Genomic DNA, 20,095 nt, shown 5'->3' with positions numbered 1-20,095 from the left:
CCTGGCTTGGAAAACTGCTCCCTGGCCTGGAAAACAGCTCCCTGGCTCGGCTGGGTTTGAAGCAGCAAAATTTGCTTTCAGTGTGTTTGATTTGTGCTGGGGATTGGAGCTGTTGGTGTTTGTTCCTTTGCCAGGGACAGCGCTTCCCCTCTCCAGCACGAGGTGGGTGGGTGGAGAAGCTGCCCCTTGCCAGCAGTGGTGCCAAAAATCAGGAGAGGCTCGATTGTGAGGGCTCCACAGAGGTTTTCCAGAGGCAAAGTCACTTTGGGGCTGGACTGGGAGCATGTGGTCATGGAGGGAGGGTAAAGGTATTTTTAGCAAGGAGAAAAGCAGTTCCCCTCTCCCTCCCTGTGGGGCCCTAAAAAGTGTCGTGCAAGGGACAGCTTGGATACTCCCAAGGAGTGCATAATTTCAGGGATATGTAAGTGAAGGTTTAGATGGGATCTTGGGAAAAAATTGTTCCCTGTGAGGGTGGGGAGGCCCTGGCACAGGTTACCCAGGGAAGCTGTGGCTGCCCCTGGATCCCTGGAATTGTCCAAGGCCAGGTTGGACAGGGCTTGGAGCAGCCTGGGATAGTGGGAGGTGTCCCTGCTCATGGCAGGGGGTGGGATGAGCTTTAAGGTCCCTCCCAACCCAAACCATTCCATGATGATCCTAGGACAGATCAAACAGGAGGCTGGCAGGCATTGGAAGAGCAGGAAGCAGCATTTTGTACTGGAAAAGGATGTTTCTTCAGAGACTGATTTACAGAAAACCCAGCAAAATCCTTGCTAGCCAGGGTGTCCAACCCAGCAAGGGATTTTTCAGCTTTATTTCCCCTGCCTGAGGCAGGCACAGCCTGAGGGAGGGTTGGCTGCTGAGTCTCCATGTGACATTACTGAGAGCTTTACGTTCGCTCTTTCCTGTTCTTTCTTTGGAAGGGGCAAGCTGTGTTGCAGAAATGTCAAGAAAACAAGCTGAAAACAAAGTGGCAAAGTCCCGGTGGGAACTGGAGCTCCTGGGAAACCTGGAGCTGCTGCTGCCGGTGGAGTAAAATTGGAGCCACAATCCAGGGTTTGCTGTTGCTCAGGGGGGCTTATAAATGACCTGTCTGTGGTCATTCAGGGCCACCTGGAGGTCCAGCCCAGCTCCTCGGGGTTGTGCCATTCCCAAAAAGGAACAGGCACAGTCCTGGTGGAGATCCTGCTGGTGTGGTTTTACCTGTCTGTGGAAGCTGCCCGGAGCCAGTCCTGGCATTGGTGAGGTTTCCTTGGGTTTCCTGTTTTGCCTCCACACTCTGCTGGGTTTGGGCCATCTGAAACAGCATTTTTCCAGCACTGAAAGCTCTTTTTTTCTTCCCCCCCCAAGCAAACAAAGAAAACATGGCCTTTTGTTATTTATAATTTTTGCGAGAGGAGGAGGAGATCTGGGACAGAATGAGCCCCAGGGCAGCAGCTTTTCTGCCTGCTCCTGGGATTTTCTGCCTGTCTCTGGCACACTTTAAGTACCAAAGCAAATTCCTCCAGTTTGTCTGGATCTCCTGTCTGGTCTCCCCCATCCAGCCTCAGTACCCATTCCGTGCTTCCCAGAAACGCTGCATGAGGCGGAAATGTGCATCAAATCATGGCAAAAGCTGTTTTCTATCAATCCCTCTCTGCCTAGGTTTACTTAAAAAATTCCCTGAGGGATTTTTGGGAGAAGGAGACCTCAGAATGGCCACTCTTTGAGGCTTCTCTGAGCCCCAGACTGGGGTGCCCTCCCCAAAATGTGTCACTGCTCTGAGAGCAGATGTGGGGCATAATGAGAATATTTCCAAGCATTTAAAATAATACTTCTGAAGCTCAAACACACACTGGGATCATTTTATTTCCTCGGAGTTTGAAGCTTTCAGGGTGTACTTGAGTCAGTTTTGTAAATTCTTTCAGTACCCGGTGAGGGTTGGGATGGTTTGTGGTGTCCAAAGCAAAACTGAAGGTTTGGATGAGATCTTCAAGTGCAACCACACGTGTCAGGAACATGACAAATAACACAAGACTCCCAATGACAACACAAGAGACACCAAAGACAAGTCCCTGTTTCTGCAGCTCACACCAGAGCTCTGTGAGTTAATGTGCCCTGGGAGGTGTCACATCTCCCTCTTTGCTTGTGGCATATCTGTCATAATTTGTCTTCCAAATATTGATCCCCCCAAATCAGCTGAGCGCCTGTGGCTCCCAGGAGCCAGGTGGATCCTTCTGCTCAGCTCTGGGGGCCTTTTCCAGCAGAGTGAGCTGAGCCCAGTTTGATTGAACCCTCCTTTATAACACTGATGTGATATTGGTTAATACTCTTTGCTTGGTTATAGTCTTGCAGTCCAGCTTAGGCTGGATTGGACCCGAGTGATGGATTTTTGTAGTGGAAAAAGTTCAGTTTATGTGGAGATAATGAAGGGATCCTGACCCAGAGCCCTGTGGGTGTGGTGGATGCTCCAGGTGATGGTGGCTGAAGCTGCCCAGGATCAGGGCTGAAAACCCCAGAGCTGGGCCAAGGCTGAGCCTCTCACTCACAGCTTGGGGTTCAGAAGGATCCCCCAAAACAGCAAACATGCAGAAGCACTGAAACACCCGAAAGGAGGCACCTGAACACCCGGTTCAGCACGGGGAACCTCGGCATCAACAACGGCTTTCGAGGGGACGGAAAACGAGAGTCCCCAGCAGCAACAACACAACCAGCAAACCTTCCGGCATCACAACGTCCTGATGGGTCAGGTCCTGGCATCTGCAGCACACAAGGACAATTCCAGAGGGATTTGGAGAGTAGAGCAGGCCTTCCTCACTGCAGCTCTGGGAATCCCCTGCACGGACAGGACTCGCTGGCGCTCAGGAGATGGACTCCAGGAGCAGCTCGTCGGGCGGCACGGGGGGGATGTCCATGCTGTTTATTTGGCCAAAGAACTTGGGAAGAGACCAGAACTTGAGGCGAGGGAGATTCCTCTTCCTGACACGGATGTCGTGGGCGCTGTCGGTGCTGGAGGCGCTGCTCCGGCGGGGCGGGAGCCGAGCCCTCAGGGCCACGCAGCCGTGGCGCAGCAGCTGCGCCTGGAACTCGGAGGTCATGAAGTAGTAGAGGACAGGGTCCAGGCAGCAGTTGAGGCTGGCCAGGCACAGGGAGATGGGGTGGAAGCGCAGCGTGCTCCGGTGCACGGCGCAGTCCCGGATGACGTTCTCGATCACCATCATGAAGAAGGGGAAGTTGATGTGGTAGGGGGTGAAGCAGATGAAGAAGACGGCGGCGCACATGAGGACCATCCTCAGGGCCTTGCGCTTCTCGCCGGCGTCCTGCAGCGCCGTGGGGCCCTCCCGCAGGGAATGCCACATCCTCCACGTGCAGCAGGCGATGGTGCCAAAGGGGATGACGAAGCCGAACAGCTCCGCCACCGTCACCAGCGCGATGGCGGCCCCCGGGCTGAGCTGCTTCACACCCAGGTCCGAGAAGCAGCTGTTGATGGAGTTGGACAGGGCTGGGCTCCTGACGATGATGAGGGGCAGGCAGGCAGCCCCCACCAAGAGCCAGACCAGAGCGCTGATGGCCACGTCGTAGCGGCGCTTCCAGCCCTTGGCTCGGAAGGGGTGCAGCAGGAACAGGTACCGCTGGATGCTGATGCAGCTGAGGAAGCAGATGCTGGCGTACATGTTGAGGTACTTCAGGTAGAAGCACACCTGGCACAGGAAGCTCCCGAAGGGCCAGCTGTGGTTGATGTAGTAGTAAGTCCGCAGGGGCAGGGACAGGACGTGGGCCAGGTCGGCCACGGCCAGGTTGATCATGAAGATGACGGCTTTGCTCTTCCTGCTGAGGAAGCGGCACAGGACCCACAGGGCAGCGCTGTTGGCCAGCAGCCCCGGGATGAAGATGAGGGTGTAGGTGGTGGCGTAGAGGGTGGACTGGAAGGACATCTGGGGGTAGGAACAGTTCCCAGAGGACGTGTTGCTCTCCATCCTCGCCGGGTCTCTCTGCTCATGGGGCAGTCACGGCAGGGGAAGGGGTTCTGGAGTGAGTAAAAAGATGCTGTAAAGCCAAAATCTCTGCATGGAGCAAGCGTGCTTTAGGACAGAAGAGTCAGTTGTGTGTTGGTGTGTGTGCAAGCCAATGTGCGTGGTGGGAAGGGTGACCCCACTCCCAGGGAGTGATTCCAGGCATCCTCCACCCTCCCCTTGCAGAGGTGCTCTGTGGGATCTCGTGAGATTCCCCAATTACAGCAAATACCCTGAGCTCTGTAACATCCATCTCTTGATTGCCAGAGAGCTTCTGCAGCTCCCCGGGTTTTCCAGGACCACTTTTATTTCATCAAGTTTTCCATCACACTCTGTCAAATTGGTGCTCTACATCTACAAGCAGTTGCAGCTGGACTGTAAATAAATAGGGATTTGAAATGGATTTAGGCATTGTCTTTGCAGATCCGTGCAGGGATCTGATGTGAATCGGCAGCAAATGCAATAATTAACATCCCCAGGCAGCTGAGGCCAGGGGAGAGCTGCAGACAGATCCATCAGCTCTGGCTCCAGAGTTAAGGCTGCATTTATAAGTTAATAACTGGCCAAACACACGCCAGTTGCTCTGCTGGTCCTGCTAACTCAATTCCAGCACTCCCAGCACATTGTGCAGGCATCGTGCTGGAGCAGCAGGAATTATCCCCCAGCAGCAGGAATTATCCTTCAGCAACTGCTCAGGACATGCAGGGAGATAAATACAACTCCTCTCTAGTTGAAGTATGAATTCTTCTCCTCCATTTACCCATCCCAGCTCACCCAGTGCTCAGGGGATTTATTAGAGGGTCATGGGGAGTTCAGGTGCTCCTGCTGCTCTCTGGAGAGGTGATGGATTTTGCCATTCATGAGCAGATCCCATGGGAAAGGATCTGTTCTTTTGGGAAGAGAGGATTTGGCGGCAGCAGGATAAAAACCATGGGACTGCAGCATCGTCAGTAATGAGCAGTGGGATTTTCCCCTTGGAAATGGAGCCTTCCCTGCCCTTCCCTGCTTGGAGCTGGGGCTAGCAGAGCCCTCAGCACCTCCTGTCACTGTCACCCAGCCCCTCATCAGCAGTAATTAATTAAGAAGCAGCCACAGTGCTGTTTCCCAGAGCCTGGTCCTTGTCACAGGGATGGAATTCCAGGAGCAAATCCATCCCAATGCTTCAAAGTACAGGATGAAGTCTCCTCCATCCTGCTCCCCCTCACCTGGGCAGCTCCTTGGTGGGGTTACCACATTTTCAGGTTCAGGAGGAAGCCCTCATTTTAGATATTTTATATTTTTATGCACAGACAAATATCTGAAATACATCCCCAGCCTCACCTCTGATGTGAGCAGGGTCAGTGCTCACACCCTGCTTTCCAAACCGAGCCTTTCCCAATCTGCCTTCTTGCTTTTCCTTGTTTTTCCAGTGGAACTGGGGCTGCTGAGTGAGGGCATCTCTCGGCTGCCGACTGTGCCAGAGGTTTGTGATTGCTCCATTGTTTGTGAGTTGGGAAAGGCAGGGGAGAGGGAACATCTGTGCTGAAGGAATACTGGCAAAAAGCTCCTCTGTGCTCCTCACCTGCCCAAAAACCCACGAGGGACTTGTGCACTCAGTCTGTATAACCCAGGGAAAGGGGTGGCAGGACTTGTCTTCACATCCCTGCAGAAAATAGAGAGGGAAAACTGCCAGGGAGGGCTGGGGAATGCAGCTGTTCCCACCTCCTGTCACAGCTGTCCCGTCACAGAGGTGGCACTTGGGGTGGGCTCATGGAAAAGGTCACAGAGCCCCTGCTGTCCCTGCCACACAGCTCAGCCCAAATCCTACACCTCTTCCTTCCATGGGGAGCCTCCCTGCTGCTTTCCTCCGTGTTTTTGACTTTCCCTGGAGCACAGCAGTGCCTGTTCCTGGCGGGAGGGCTGGGTGACACTCCTGGTACCCATAGCTTTGGGTGGCAGCGCTCTGCAGGCCACTGGCAGGAAAGCACCAGAGATCCCCACCCTGGGCTGGGGTCAGGCCAGGCTTGTTCTTTACAACAATTCCTGGGAAGGTGGAGCTGTACATTTTTTATTGTTTTCCAGTTTTCCCTTTGCCCCATGTCCCTCCAGCTTCCCCCTGCTTTGCTGGTGGTGTCAGGACAGAGATGCTCCTGCAGGCTCTGTCTCAAGTTTTGTTCAGTGCCTTTATAAATCTTCTATAGAATATTCCTGACATTCTTTGATTATTTTCCCATTTCATCCACACATTTAAACACGGAGCAGGAGCACGGAGTGTGGTTATGGTTTTTTTTGGCAAAGCTGAGTTTTAATCAGCTGAAATTCCAGAAGGGAGCCCAATATCAGTGCCCGAGGAGTCAGAGCACCGACTGTAGCTCCGCCATTCATTAAACATCAAAAAACTCTGCAATTAATTGGAGGCCGAGGCAGCTCTTGGAGCTCCAGGGGTTGATTTTTGGAGTGTTCCTGGAGGCGAATGTGACTGTCAGCGCTGGAAACCGCCCGGCTCCTGTGAATCAGCCCGTGCCCCACCCAGCCCCACACCACCGGGGTGTTCCTGCATTTACAGCTCCCCATCCATGGGCAAACTCGCCCTCATCTTTTCCATGGGCTGCTGGGACAGCCCAGGCTGAAGCTGAGCTCCAGGCATGGCTGGGGAGAGCCCTCTGAGCTGGGGCGTGGGGGCAGAGCTGCCTCCCTGCAGGCTTGGGGGAAAAAAAAATTAAAAAAAAATAATAATAAATCCATTTATGGCTTGAAATGAGGTCTTGGTTTAAGTAGTGGAGTTTACTGGAGGCTGGGGTTGCAAGAAACAATTTTGTTTCTTTAATCAAACAAACAAACAGTAATAGGAAATGCGAAAATAGAGCCGGTGGCTTATGGCAGCCTCTGTCAGTAAGGACAAAATTGAGGTTTTTTGGCTAAAACAGCCTCCCCCCACGTCCTCCTCAACACCACAGCCTGTCCCAAGCACCGGCCCCTCTCACCCACCCTCGGAGACAAACTTGCGGGCACAGCAGAAGCGGCTGAGGATGTTGCACCAGCTCCTGCCCGATACCATCTCTTGAACCACAAAGAAGCGATAAAGTCGCTAAAACTGCGCCGGTTTCAGCGTCCTGAAGAAAAAAGCAGAAATTCCACTCACCTTCCTGCGCTTCCCATGCTCCGGGGGGGTCATAGCCGCGCTAGGGAGCAGCAGCAGCAGCCGGAGCCCTGCTTTTATCGCCCGCTGGATTTCTCAGCAGCCCCAGCGCCTCCTCCTTCGACTTCCACATGTTTTCGGAATCCTGCCGGCATCTGCAGCCCGGTCCGGTGGCTGCAGAGCAGGAAATCCTGTATTTTGTTTCTCTTTTCCACACCAAAGGGGTGCAGCGATGACGCCCTTTGGTGCCGGTGCCCCGGGATGGAGAGCGCGGATTTCGGTCCCCTCTGGGCAGCGGGGATGTGGGAGGGGATGCTGCCCTTCCCTCCGGCTGCTCCTGCTCCTCTCCGCCGTCACTTTGCCTGGGATGAGCTGTAAAATACAGAAGCAACCTCCCAATAAGTTCTCGCTGGAGGAAAACCGAGCGCTCTGCCAGTGTCAGTTACTGGAAGGGAGTAATTTTCCCTCATTTTCTTGGAAGCTTGGTTAGCCTCAGACTATCAAGGCTGCAGGCTAAAGCTGGAGGGTTTGGACTTTATTCCTGAAATAATGTGATGGTTTAAGGTGGAGATTTTCACAAAGTATTGTTGTTTAAAAATCCCGTAATGTGCGTCATTCCCAATCTTTTTCTTTAATTCCTTTAATTCCCTTCCTATATAATTGCACATATAGAGAGCTTTCATCTGGTTTTCTGCCTGCTGAGCATGATCTCCTTTCTGCACTGCTGAAGAAGTGGTGTGATTTCATGGTGTGACTTCTTCTGAGCTGCCTCTTTTCCAGCTGAGCAGTTTTACCTGATATCCAGGGTCACTGCTCACAGCACAGGGCTTGTACAGATAATTTGGCTGTTGGCAACTCTCCCCTCCTGTAAAAACAGAAATATTCTTACCCTATTTTTTGTAAAAGGTTCTCATAAAATTAACGGGAACAGAACTATGGAAGAGAAATGAAAGGAGGAAGATCTTATCAACTTTAGTTACGAGCTCAGGGGCTGGGATCAGGAGTTCTGCCACTCACTCAGCTGCCAGGTCTCCTTGTGCCAAGAAATCATGGAACCTGACAGTGATTTGGACTGGGGACCTTAAAGACTCTGATTCCAGCACCCCTGCCATGGGCAGGGACACCTCCCACTATCCCAGGTAGTTCCAAGCCCTGTCCAGCCTTGGACACTTTCAGGAATGTGGCAGCCTCAGCTTTTCTGGGCACCCTAAATCCCCATGGTTCTCATCTGCAAGGATTTGGGAGATGCAAGAGCTGTTTGTCGCTCCCAGTTTTTCCTTCTCTTCCAGCAGCTGGTGCAGATCCTGGGAAGAAGGAGCAGCACTCGTGTGTTTGTGGAGCGTTCAGGGACCACAGAAGGGAGGCTGGCACTGTGCCCTGTCCCTCTCCAGAGGGCAGAGGTTAATCCCAAAGTGAAGGGGCTGTTTTATCAGGATATCCTGCCTGGAACATCCTATTTCTGTGTCTGCAGCAGTGTATCCAGCCATCCCTGAGCCCTATTTTTAGGTGTTTGTTTCCAGCTGTGCTGCTGGGGAAGGAGATCAGTGGATGTCAGACCCAAGAGAGGGCTTTGTAACCAAACTGAGCCCTTCCTCTGCTCCTTGGCTTTTTGGAGAACTTTAGCAGAAGATCCCAACATTCCTGGCCATGAAAAGCTGAGGGATTGACAAACCTCAGGCATCATCCTTCAATGCACACGGATCAACCTCTCCATTCCTCTTCCAACTTGAGCATGTTTTTGTTCAGCATTTCTGTTTCTCTGGCTCATCCCCAATGCTTTTCACACTTGGCAATGCTCCACTTTCAAAGGCAGAAGACACAAAGGAACTTATTTAATAACTTTTTAAAAAACTGTGAGACTTTATCTAAGGCCTCCAGATAAAGTTCTCTTCTCCTACAGCCTGGTATCCTGTGGGCAGGGGGCCAAATGCAGATGATCAGCATCTCTCAAGCACTCAGCATTGAGAATATCTGACAGGATGCACCTGAAGGATGTATGAAAAGCAGGGGGAGGAGGAGGTTTGTTCACACAAAGCAGCTTCACCCTTGTGCAGGGAGCTGAGCAGGGCTGGGTGAGCCCCCAGCTCATTGTCCCTCTCGCTGCCACACAGAGCTCTGTGCAGCAACAGCATTTTGGGAAGCTCTGATTTATTTTACAGCAAATAATTTTCAATGCCTCCCTTACTTTTTGGGCCAAGCCTTTGTCTAATCCACAAACCCAGCGTTTTTGGTTTAAACACACCAGTCGTCCCCAAAATCTTTTAAGTGCAATGAAGTGGTTTCATATTTTTGAACCGTGGAGTTGTTATCCTGCATTTCCAGCATATTTTGTTTTTCCTCTGGGCAGAGAGATGGTAATTTCATTTAAGAGAAGCAAGAGATACTGCAAGATTCTGCAGCTCAGAACGTGAAGCTGCAGAAAGGCTTTAAATTGGAGATTTTTCCAAATATGTTTGTTCTCATGGATGGGAGGGCCCTTTCAAGCTGCAGAGGAGGTAGCAGACATCTGCTCCTGGTTAGGATGGGGTAGCACTGCAGAGAAACACCTTTCCTTTTGCTAAAAGGTGAATGGCTCATGTTGTAGAGGAAAAGAAATGTGTTTGCCCAGGGCTGTGCCTCGGGGTCGGGCACAGTGCCAGTGCAGGTGGCTTGGAGACCTCACCACGTCTCCATCCTGAGCAGTTCCCTTCAGGGTGAGATGCTCCAGCCCCAGGAGCCCTTCAGATCCATCTTTCACACCCCTGTGGAGCTGCACCAAACCTCTTGATTTGGTTCAATTCTGCCTTTCTGTGGCATGTCTGTTAAAACAGTTTCTTTGTGTCTGCCCAAAAAGGAGGAAAAGTATTTTTTCCACTTGTGAGTCTGAGCAGCAGGACAAGCACAAGAGATAATCCAGGAGCAACATCATGAAATTATATTTCCTCTTGTCAAAATAATAAACATGTTTTTTGGTCACAGGAAATGGGGTGAATTACAGGAACCTGAGCCAGCTTTGTTGTGCCTCTGCCTGTGTGAGGCAAAGCAGCCCCTGCAGCCCAGGTCCTGGGTCAGATCCAGCACCAGCCAGCTGGGAAGGCAGCTGGAATGCTCTCCTCCTCCTCCTCCTCACTGGAATGCCTGTTTCCTTCTCTGGAGATGCACACTGAGGTTCTGGAAGGCCTGAACTGAAGAGTCTGGATTTCAGGTGTGGGTTTGTGGAGGCCGATTGGATCATCTTGGACTCCCAGAAAACTTCAGGTTTTCCCTGATCTCTCTCTGAGCTCTTGCTCTCTAGGCTGGCCCATCCTGACTGACTTTCCCTGCAGGTTTAACCTCACCTGGCAGCTGAGCCCCACGGAGCTGGTTTATCTCTTCCCCAGCCAAAAGCAGGGCCCTTTCCCCCACAGCAGAAGAGGCTTTCAGACAGAGTTATCTGATCCCCTGCACACCACAGGATTGAAAGGGTTGAGTGGGTGACTTTTCCTCACAGGCTGGGGCTGCAGTATGGAAAAGGAGCACTTTGGAGAACCTAAAGGAGTTCAGAGGATGAGTGAGGCAGGAAAATGTGAAGAGTTGCTTGAGGATGTCATCATGGAGATGGGGAATGGTATCCCTGATGGAGACACCAAATCCGTGCTAAGGTTTGGCCAGAAGAGCTGCTGTCACTCCTGGACACTCAGCAGCTGCAGCAGGTATTCCCATGCCATCTTCCACTACCTAGGACACCTTCCCATCCTCAAAATACTTCTAAATCTAATAGAAGTGTGGTAGAATCAAAAATTAAATAAATGGCCTCTACTCAGAGTGAAAACAAGCAACAAATCTGTTTAAGAATAATAAAAGTTGCGCTCCTTCGCTTGAACCCTGATCCCAGGAGGGGCTGATCCCACGCGGTTTTCCAGGTACCAGTGATAACTACAAAACTCAGCTGATGTTTGCAAAACAGCCTTTATTTTTCTTTTTTTGAGCATCAGTTCTTGGGAAGTAAAACCCGCAGAATGAGCTACAGAGTTCCCGTAAGTGCCCTCAGCTTGTTTTCACCTGACCGAGGGAGAAGGGTGCGAAAGTGAAGGGACGGGAAACAGCTCCCAGTCACTTGGAGGCTTAGAAAGGTCTATAAAAATTCACAAAACAAGCACTGAAACTGAAGTCTCCTTCCCTGACAACTTTAAACAGAGTGTAGCTTATGAGAGACTGCTGAACTGACAACAATTGAATTGTGTGAGGTCAGCTCTGCCTTTGGAAGGGGACTCCTTGCAGCGTGTAAACATTTCTTGTGTCAGTGACATCAGAGAGAACATTTCCATCGACTCCAGTGCATCCTACTCAGCCCAAAATCATCTTCTTACACCTGGGAGGAGAACCAGGAGAGCTTATTGTGTTTGTGTCAGTGTCGTTGCCTTTTAGAGGGGAATTGTTGTTTAAATCCCGGTCCTTGGTTTTTCCCTTTGTTTTTTGTAAAGCAGAGAAGTGGGAAAACACAATATACAGGAAATATTTGTCTGTGTTACATTTTAACTCAGTGGAATTGAGTGGTTGGAGTTAAAATACACATAGCAAGTGTTTCTGGTATTTCTTTTGGTTTTGTAGCAACTGTTGCAAGACCTTACAAATTTTTCGCATTCTTTTGAAAATATACTGATTTCCAAAGGCAATAAATTGGTGATGGTTCAGCCAAATCCATCCCCAGGTATCACGAGATACCCTTGAAGTTACAGAGTGGGTGGACTTGGCTGAAGAGCAGTAACTAATTAAAAATGAGGGGTAAATGAATCCTTCCTTGTTGCTGCTTTGCATAGCTACCTAAAAATGTAAACATTAGGATCATGACAGGACCTGGTGGAAAAAAAATCACAATAATTTATGAATTTAACTTCTGGTCTATCAGTAAAATCACCTTGGCAAGGGCTCCTCTCTTTTTTAAAAGATTCATCAACTGAACAGGTTGAGCTGAGCTTTTCTGGGACAGATTCATCTCAGGTACCTCTGGACCACGCATGGAAGGGAGTGAGGACCTGAGTGGTACCATCAGCACCTTCAAACCCACCTGCACTGACCCCATGACCACCATGGTCCTGCCCCAAGGGGTCCAAAGGCAAAAGCCAGCTGCCCATGTCCCCCTTGCCAGCTTGGAGGGGAGGAAAGTCACCTGGAGCAAGGGAAGGTGCCAACTTCTGGATGTTTGAGGAGAATCTGTCTTGCAGAGGGTCTTACACCATTTGCAGGTGCAAGTTCTGGGATGTGTCAGCAATTAGGGAGCAAACAGAGCTGGGAGGAGGGAAAGGAGGAGCAGAGCAGGAGGATGAGTGAGGAAAGGGGGAGCAGAGGTCACTGGTGACCAGTGGGGTGCACCAAACCCAGGAGCACATGGAAACCACCTGCACACCTTCACCTGTCCACAGCCCCCACTCCACAAACCACAAGGTCCTTTGGTTGCTCCTGGCCAGCTTTAGGTTCTTGTGTGGTTTTCCCAGAGGAGATCCTTCAGCAGAAGTCAGTGTATGAATGTGCGATTGTCTCTGGCTTGATCACAGAGCCTGCAACTGCGAGAATAAAAAAAAGCCTGGGACTTTTCCACCACTTCCCAGTCAAAGTTTTTTCACTCCTTCCTGTGTATTGTCTAGTCCAGTGAGGTCAGCTGGGGGTGGCACAGGGAGGGGACAGCCTCATCGATTGGGTCACTCACCAGATTCCAACACACCAGTCTTAGACAAGGTTTTATCTTCTATAAACTTTAAAAATTCCACTGCCACAAAACACCCTTGGATAAACCTGCAGGATCTTCCACAACGGAGTCGGTAATGGAGTATCCCAGACCAGTCTCAGATTTCATATGAAATACTTTTGTTTCTTCCAAGTGGCCTTCTTCTCATTCCTTCATCGACGAGGCGCTCTCTTTGCTCATGAGCCGGCTCCGGATGACCATGCTGCTGTGTCTGGAAATCTGTTCCTGGAACTCGGAAGTCATGAAGAAATAGATGATGGGGTCCAAGCAGCAGTCAAAGCTGGCGAGGCTCAGGCAGAAGGGCTGGGTGTAGAGCGTGATGGTGCTTACGAAGCAGTCGGTGATGACGTTCTCCTTCACCAACATGTAGAAGAAGAAGTTGATGTGGTAGGGAGCAAAACACACGCAGAACACAATGGCACACATGGAAACCATCCTGAGGGCCTTCCTCCTCTCCCCGCTGTTTTCCTGTGGGATATGGAAGCCCCGGATGGAGTCTCTTGTTTTCCACGTGCAGACTAAGATGATGATGAGCGGGCCCACGAAGCCCAGGAGCTCGGCGGTGCCGGTCATCAGCACCGTGCCCACCTTGCTGTCGATCGGCTTCACCTGCAGGTCGGCAAAGCAGCTGGTGGTGTTGGCACCCAGCCCGTGGCTCCTCATGATGGGGAAGGGCACGCAGGCGGCCCCCACCACGAGCCAGACCAGGGCGCTGATGGCCACGTCGTAGCGGCGCTTCCAGCCCTTGGCTCGGAAGGGGTGGTACAGGAAGAAGTAGCGCTGGACGCTGATGCAGGTGAGGAAGCAGATGCTGGCGTACATGTTGAGGTACTTCAGGTAGAAGCACAGCAAGCACAGGACATCCCCAAAGGGCCAGCTGTGGTTGATGTAGTAGTAGATGCGCAGGGGCAGGGACAGGACGTGGGCCAGGTCGGCCACGGCCAGGTTGATCATGAAGATGACGGCTTTGCTCTTCCTGCTGAGGAAGCGGCACAGGACCCACAGGGCAGCGCTGTTGGCCAGCAGCCCCGGGATGAAGATGAGGGTGTAGGTGGTGGCGTAGAGGCTGCTCTTGAAGGTGATGTCCTGACGGGAGCAGCTCTGGTTGCTCTGGGTCATGACTGGGTTGCTGGAAGAGGCTGTGGTGGTGTAGGGTGGGTGGGTCATTCCTGTGGGGAGAAAAACGGGACGTGAAGGCAAAGACACTGCAAGAGTTGTCAGTGCTCACTTCTGCATTTCCCATGTGGCTTTTCAGCACGAAGCAGAGGGTTGGGAATGTTGAAACATGAAACATCCTGGAATCGTGTTCAGAGCTGCCCTGTCAGAGATCCCACTGTTCCCACAGGGAACACCACACCATTCCTGGTGTGTCAGTCCCAGGAGCACAAGTGAAGCTGTGCCACACTGATCACAGGGCAGCAGGAGAAGCTGCCCATCCTTTGCCATCTCCTCAAGATCTCCTGTGGTTTGGTCTCTGGGAGCAAGGCAGGAATACACGGATGAAAGGTGGGCATGTCCCAGCCCCCATCATGGGCACGGCCCAACGCTCAGAGCGTGGGTGTCAAGCACTGAATCACAGAATGATCTGGGTTAGAAAGGACCTTAAAACCCATCCAGTGCCACCCCCTGCCATGGGCAGGGACACCTTCCACTGTGTCACTGTGTCACTTCCAGGCTGCTCCAAGCCCTGTCCAACCAGGCCTTGGACACTTCCAAGGATATCTGGGGCTGTGTTGGGCATTATGTGGGTGGAAGGCCTTCTGAGCCCCTCAGAGGACCTCCTGGACCCGCTTCCTCTGGTATTACAGGCACAGAGCACATGCAAAAGGGTAGCAGAGAGTGGGCTTGGAAAATGTGACTGCTGTGAACACAGCCAGTGCTCCTGAAGTGTTCTGTTAATGTATTTAAGCAGCTGGAACACACAGAGACCTGGTCACGCCACCAGCTTCTATTTCTCATCACCATGGCAGCCCCAGTCTGACTCTTTTTTCCGCCAGATAATTTTACTTTTTAGGTACTGCCAATTTCTGCCTCTTGGCCATCAGCAAAATGCCACGTGTTGAAGTGTTGGGCCACCTTTCTCTTGCCAGCTTTTGTAACCAGGACCAGTAAATTTGGTAACTCGTCCTCCACAAGGCAACACAGGCAGGAGGAGTTGGGTTTTATCGGGGCTTTCCTCTCAGGGTTATAATTTTCATTACAGTGATTCCTTCCCATGTTGAATATAATGGTTAGAGCTGAAAATCATCTTCATGTGGCACTGCAGACTGATTCACTCCTCTGACTCATTTCCTGCAAGGAGCATTTGCCAGAAAAACTGTCTCTGTAGGTAGAAATTAGTAACTCCTACTCTGTTACTAAAGCTTTTCCCTTCGTTTTACCAAAGGAGTTGAGTTTAGAGCTCTCAGTGACACTGAGCACAAATAGTTCTGTTTTCAGCCTCTTAATCGTTGTGGTGCTGACATTTGGCAGCTCATCCAGACTCTGCTCCAGGCTGCCATGGAAAGGTTGGGATTCAGCCCCCAAAACGCCTGGATGCAGTCAAGTCCCACATGGGACACGGGCAACAAGCAGGGCCTTGTAACTCTGCTCCTGCAGGCTCCCCAGACAGATGATTTTCTTTCTCAGCTTCTCTTTCACGTTCCCACAAACTCCAAAAAGCAAGGTCTGCATGTTTATCTCCTGCAGCAGCCTCAGCTTTAGCAGCTCCAGCTGCTCTGAGCATCAGGGAAGTGCTGCCTTTGGGAAGATCTCTGGCTCATCCCCTTCCTTCACCAAGATGCTGGACCTCAGAGCTGCTTTTGTCCCTCCAGGTCCCTCCCAATCCCCTCAGCACACACAGGATGGGACAGGATGCTCTGCTCCGTGTTCCCCATCCCAGCAGCCCCATCCAGGACACCACAGCCCTGCCATGAGGCCAAAGCAGGCCCATGAGGAGGGAGAGGCTCAGACTGTGATGGAAACACAGAAGAAAGATTCCTTCACGGGTTTACCTGCCCTGAGAAGCAGCAGTGGAGGCCTCCTGCTCTCCACCCTGGAGTTGTCAGGACAGGGAGTGAAGAGGGGCTGGAGCTGAGCATGGGGGTGTTCCTCCCCTCAGAGAGGTGGGTGTGGGATACAGCCCTTTTCCTGGGAGAGCTGGGAATTTCTGCTGCTCGGGAATTCATCCTTTTCCAGCTGGCCATGGCCTTGTCTCTGGTAAAAGCACAGCCCACTGCCCCTTCTGTCCCTTCAGGTCACCTCTCCCTTTGCCAAGAAACCATTTTTCAAGTCCTCATCTGCCTGGTTTTCCTTGGAAGTCAAAGCTGGAAGGTCTGCCTGCTGCTCCTTCAGACACAGCTGCTGGATGGCCTTTAAAACCACACAGGATTAAGTACATCTGCAAAATGTTAGATTTTAAAGACACTTTTATAGTTAATTACCTAATTAAATGCTGGCCAGTACATGCATTCTCTTCAGTCCAATGAGTGACAGCAGCCAATTTGCTTATCAAGGTTCTTAAATACAGCCAGGCCTAATTTAATCCCTTCCAACCCCGACTATTCTGTGACTCATGTGGCACTAAGGACAGCTGGGGTGATGGGATGAGGTCTGCTGGCTCAAACTGGGCTCTGAACAGAGGTTTTAGGGCAAAATGCTGTGTCCAGGATGTGTCCCTGGAGCACGGGGGTGATGCTGAGGGCACACCCTCCATCCCAGAGCTCAGCTTGGCTCTCTGGTGCCACAAACCCTGCCCAAGGCCTTGGGGGAGCCCAGAGCATGGAGAGCTCCCCCCTCCTCCATCATCTTCATCTGCTAATTGTCCACAAGGGGTCAGAGTTCATCCGAATTTCATTTCTTGGCTCTCTTTCAGCTGTTTTTCTCACCCCCAGGCATTGTGTGAGTGACAGCAGTGGGAGCTCTCCTGAGTCCACTGTGCCATCATTTAGGAAGATCCCAAACTGAAAACATCCAGTGTTGCTGAATAACTGATATTAGGGGGGAAAAAATGCTCCCAGGAGTGAGCCTGGTTGCTGGTATCTTTTCTGATGATCTTTAAAGGTCTTTTCCAGCCCAAGTGATCCTATGATTCAGTTTGCAGGTAGAGGAGTCCTGAAATGCTGCACTTTGATGGAGATCATGGAGCTTTGGTGAACCTTGGGGCCAGGAGATTATAAAACCCATCCTGCAGGTGATGTCCCAGCCCCACCACCCCAGCAGATCTAACTCAGAGACTGGGAACAGGAGGTGGATGCCCTGGAGTCAGAAAATCCCTCTCTGCATTCAGGGAACTCAGGGTCTGAGCAGGGTGACCTGGCTGGCAGTGCACACAATTAATACATTACCATAATTAATATGCATGGGGTGGTGTCTGCTGGCTCATCAGCAGGGCCCTTTCTGAGGATGAAGGATTTCATTACAAAGCCATAAAAACATAATGAGATTAAACCATCTCCTTAATCAAAATGCACCCAGACATGCACAGGGCACCACAAGATTTCTGCATTTCTGCCTTTCCTGTCACTTTGGCTCAGATTGAGGCTTAATCCCACACCAACCCCTTCTCTTCCCACTTGTGCACAAAAGCAGACACTTGAGATACCACTGAGGGTGCTAAAATTCCATCTCCAAAGTCCTTCACTGCCTGGTGGGTGCGCAGCACAGACTGCAGAAGACTGAAATCTCCAGCAGATTTTATTAGTGCTCACTTACATCTTGCAGAGAGGTGGCTCCCACTGCAACATTGCTTCCAGAATATGAATCTTTTTTTAAAAAAAACAGTATCAAATAAACACACCAAGATCCAACCACTATTTTCTATATTTCTGTGAGATTCTGTATCCCTGATGCTGTTGCAATAAGGACACGAGAAGTGAGCATGTTATTACTGGAGCTTTGGAAACTCAGCATAGCATTCCTTGGCAAAAGATGTTCCTCTGGATAGGCTGAGAAGCACAGAGATGTCATTCCAGAGTCCTGGTTCTGTCTGAGGTGCCCACCAGAGCCAGGTTAATTGATTTGATTGGGGCACAAACATTTCCATGCTCTGCTCTCAGTGCATGGCCGTGACACCGGAGTGAAACCTCTGCACTCGGAGTGGAACATTCTACAGTTAAAGGTGCTTTTTTTGGCTCTCTTTCACAGAAAAAGAGCGGGTCTGGGCTCTCTGCTGTATTTTCGTTTTGCAGCACTGGTGGAAGTCCTTCCTGCAGCTCCAGCAGAGACACCAACAGCCTCCTCAGGGCGCTGGCTGCAGGCTGGGAAAGGGCTGTCCCACACATGCACTCCCCTCACGGATGGAATTCCCATGGCTGATGATGTTAGCACCTGGGCCAAAGTCTTTTACTTTTCACAAAGTCTTTTCACTTTTACTTGACACCAAAAATATGCCCTTGAAAAGAGTCCCCATTGTCCCTGCACAGCTCCTGCTCCAGCCTGCTGAGGAATGCCCTCCTGCAGATCCTGACTCGCCTGCTGTGAGATTCCCTCTGGATCCACTTGCAGAAATCTCAGATTCAGGGGCCACCCACTCTAAATCCTGGCTGTGACCACCCCACAGGATGCTTGCTGGGCTCCCAGCACAGCTGAGCTGCTGCTGCACGTGAAAGCAAAGCCAGCAGAAATGCACCTTTTACAAAGTACAGCACAAAGTCCAGTTTAAAACCTTCAGCCCATGAAGTCAAGTTTTAATCCACAGCAGTGACTGTGGTCTGGATTAAGATTTTGAACCACCTCAGGATTTTCATTAGCAAAAGCAAGTCCAAGCAATCCTGCTATTTTTTGTCATTTTATGTCCCCTCACTCTTGCCAATTTCCTCTTGTTGCTGCTCATTCATAGAGCCTTAGATGGCACAAAGATGGGCAGCACATGGATTTTATGTTATGGCAATAAAAATCCCCTTTGGAAAAACCAGATTTGCATGTTGCCCTTACTGTCAAGTATGACTTTAAAATAAAATATATTCCCAGAGGAATCAGGCAAGAGACAGGAATTATCCCTGTTAATGACACTGGTGGAGCATCGCTAATTGCCCACGCCTGACGTTTATTTTTGCAGGCACAGCAGCTGCTGTTCGAGCTCCTCCAAGCATTGAACACCCAGAGCATTGGCACACGAGGAGTGTGCAGGGCTCCAAGTGCCACAAATCTCCTGCTGGCAAGAGCCACCCCCAAGGAAAAGCCGGAGGAAAGGGACATTTCTGCAGGAAGCAGCAGGGGCGCGGTTCTGGACGGCAAGGAGAGGGTTTGAAGCAGCCTTACCTTGGCAGGCAGAGCCGTGCTCAGCGCAGCCGAGTGCTCAGGAGGAAGTGGAATGTCCCCTGCACCACTGTTGACACCAGCGAGGGGACCTGGGTGACATCACGAGGTGCCACAAAAGGTGCTGCCTCTGCCAGTGCTGGGCTGTGGCTCCAGCCCTGCTCCCAGCCCTGCCAGCCCAGTCCTGGTCAGGTGTCCCCACAGTGACCCCAAAATGGGGTTACGTGCCTTTGTCCCAGGTGGTTTCTGTCCTGTGGCTCTGCCGGCTTGCCTTGGCACCCAGTGGGAAGATCCCAAGGGAGTTTGGTGCAGGATAACCCTTCCTCCTCTCCAACCCTTCCTCCTCTCCAACTCTTCCTCCTCTCCAACTCTTCCTCCTCTCCAACCCTTCCTCCTCTCCAACTCTTCCTCCTCTCCAATCCTTCCTCCTCTCCAACTCTTCCTCCTCTCCAACTCTTCCTCCTCTCCAATCCTTCCTCCTCTCCAACTCTTCCTCCTCTCCAGCTCTTCCTCCTCTCCAGCTCTTCCTCCTCTCCAAGCAGAGCAGACGATGGGAACGCTCCCGAGGTTTCTGCCCGCTCCTGCCTGGCAGCTCAGCCCTGCTGTCCCCTCCTGCCCCTGGGGGTGAGGACCTGCTGGGTGCTCTGCTCCAGCTCGATCCTCCTGCACATGAGGTCTGACTTCCCAATGGCTTTTTTTAGCACAGTGTGAGCCTTGCCTGACATTTCTCCTGAACTAAATAAATCCCCGACTCGATTTACACTCACTCACCCTGCCAGCAATGCCCAAGGGTGGCACTTCTGACATTGCTTCAAGGAACGGGCACGGATCCAGCCTCACCTTATCCCAGGGGATAAATACACAGCAGGGGCTGCAGCTTTACCCCAGTTTGGATTTTCAGAAAGCCACCAGGAATCTGCCCTGCTTTGCCTCTCTGGGATCTGGCTCTCAGCACTCGACTGTCCCTGTCCTCACCAGCTCTGCTCTGTCATGGTTTGAGAGTGTGAAGTCAAATGTCACAGCAGCTCCTACCTGACATGGGAACCA

The 20,095-nt window shown here is 51.4% G+C and overlaps 2 protein-coding genes across 4 annotated transcripts; both read right to left on the bottom strand.

Moving 5' to 3' along the window:
- Nucleotides 1–1,820: 1,820 nt before the first annotated feature.
- LOC147650587 (putative P2Y purinoceptor 10) lies at nt 1,821–7,825 on the bottom strand. Its single transcript, XM_086850413.1, has 2 exons — nt 7,111–7,825; nt 1,821–4,003 (listed from the first exon to the last, which is right to left on the bottom strand). The coding sequence occupies exon 2, from the start codon at nt 3,951–3,953 to the stop codon at nt 2,838–2,840; it is 1,116 nt and encodes a 371-aa protein (XP_086706539.1). The 5' UTR covers nt 3,954–4,003; nt 7,111–7,825; the 3' UTR covers nt 1,821–2,837.
- Nucleotides 7,826–11,018: 3,193 nt separating this feature from the next.
- Nucleotides 11,019–19,726, bottom strand: P2RY10 (P2Y receptor family member 10). 3 transcript variants are annotated; one of them, XM_086850428.1, is made up of 3 exons: nt 19,537–19,694; nt 19,052–19,469; nt 11,019–13,980 (listed from the first exon to the last, which is right to left on the bottom strand). In XM_086850428.1, the coding sequence occupies exon 3, from the start codon at nt 13,976–13,978 to the stop codon at nt 12,956–12,958; it is 1,023 nt and encodes a 340-aa protein (XP_086706554.1). In that variant the 5' UTR covers nt 13,979–13,980; nt 19,052–19,469; nt 19,537–19,694; the 3' UTR covers nt 11,019–12,955. The 3 variants fall into 3 exon arrangements, with proteins under 3 accessions (XP_086706554.1, XP_023781912.2, XP_086706553.1); XM_023926144.2 differs by having other exon boundaries at nt 19,052–19,726; XM_086850427.1 differs by lacking the exons at nt 19,052–19,469; nt 19,537–19,694 and adding an exon at nt 15,805–16,142.
- Between the last annotated feature and the right edge of the window lie 369 nt (nt 19,727–20,095).

Source organism: Cyanistes caeruleus, chromosome 14 (genome assembly GCF_971803275.1).
Source record: "Cyanistes caeruleus chromosome 14, bCyaCae1.hap1.1, whole genome shotgun sequence".
Lineage (NCBI taxonomy): Eukaryota > Metazoa > Chordata > Aves > Passeriformes > Paridae > Cyanistes > Cyanistes caeruleus.
This window is presented reverse-complemented; position numbering and strand designations above follow the sequence as displayed.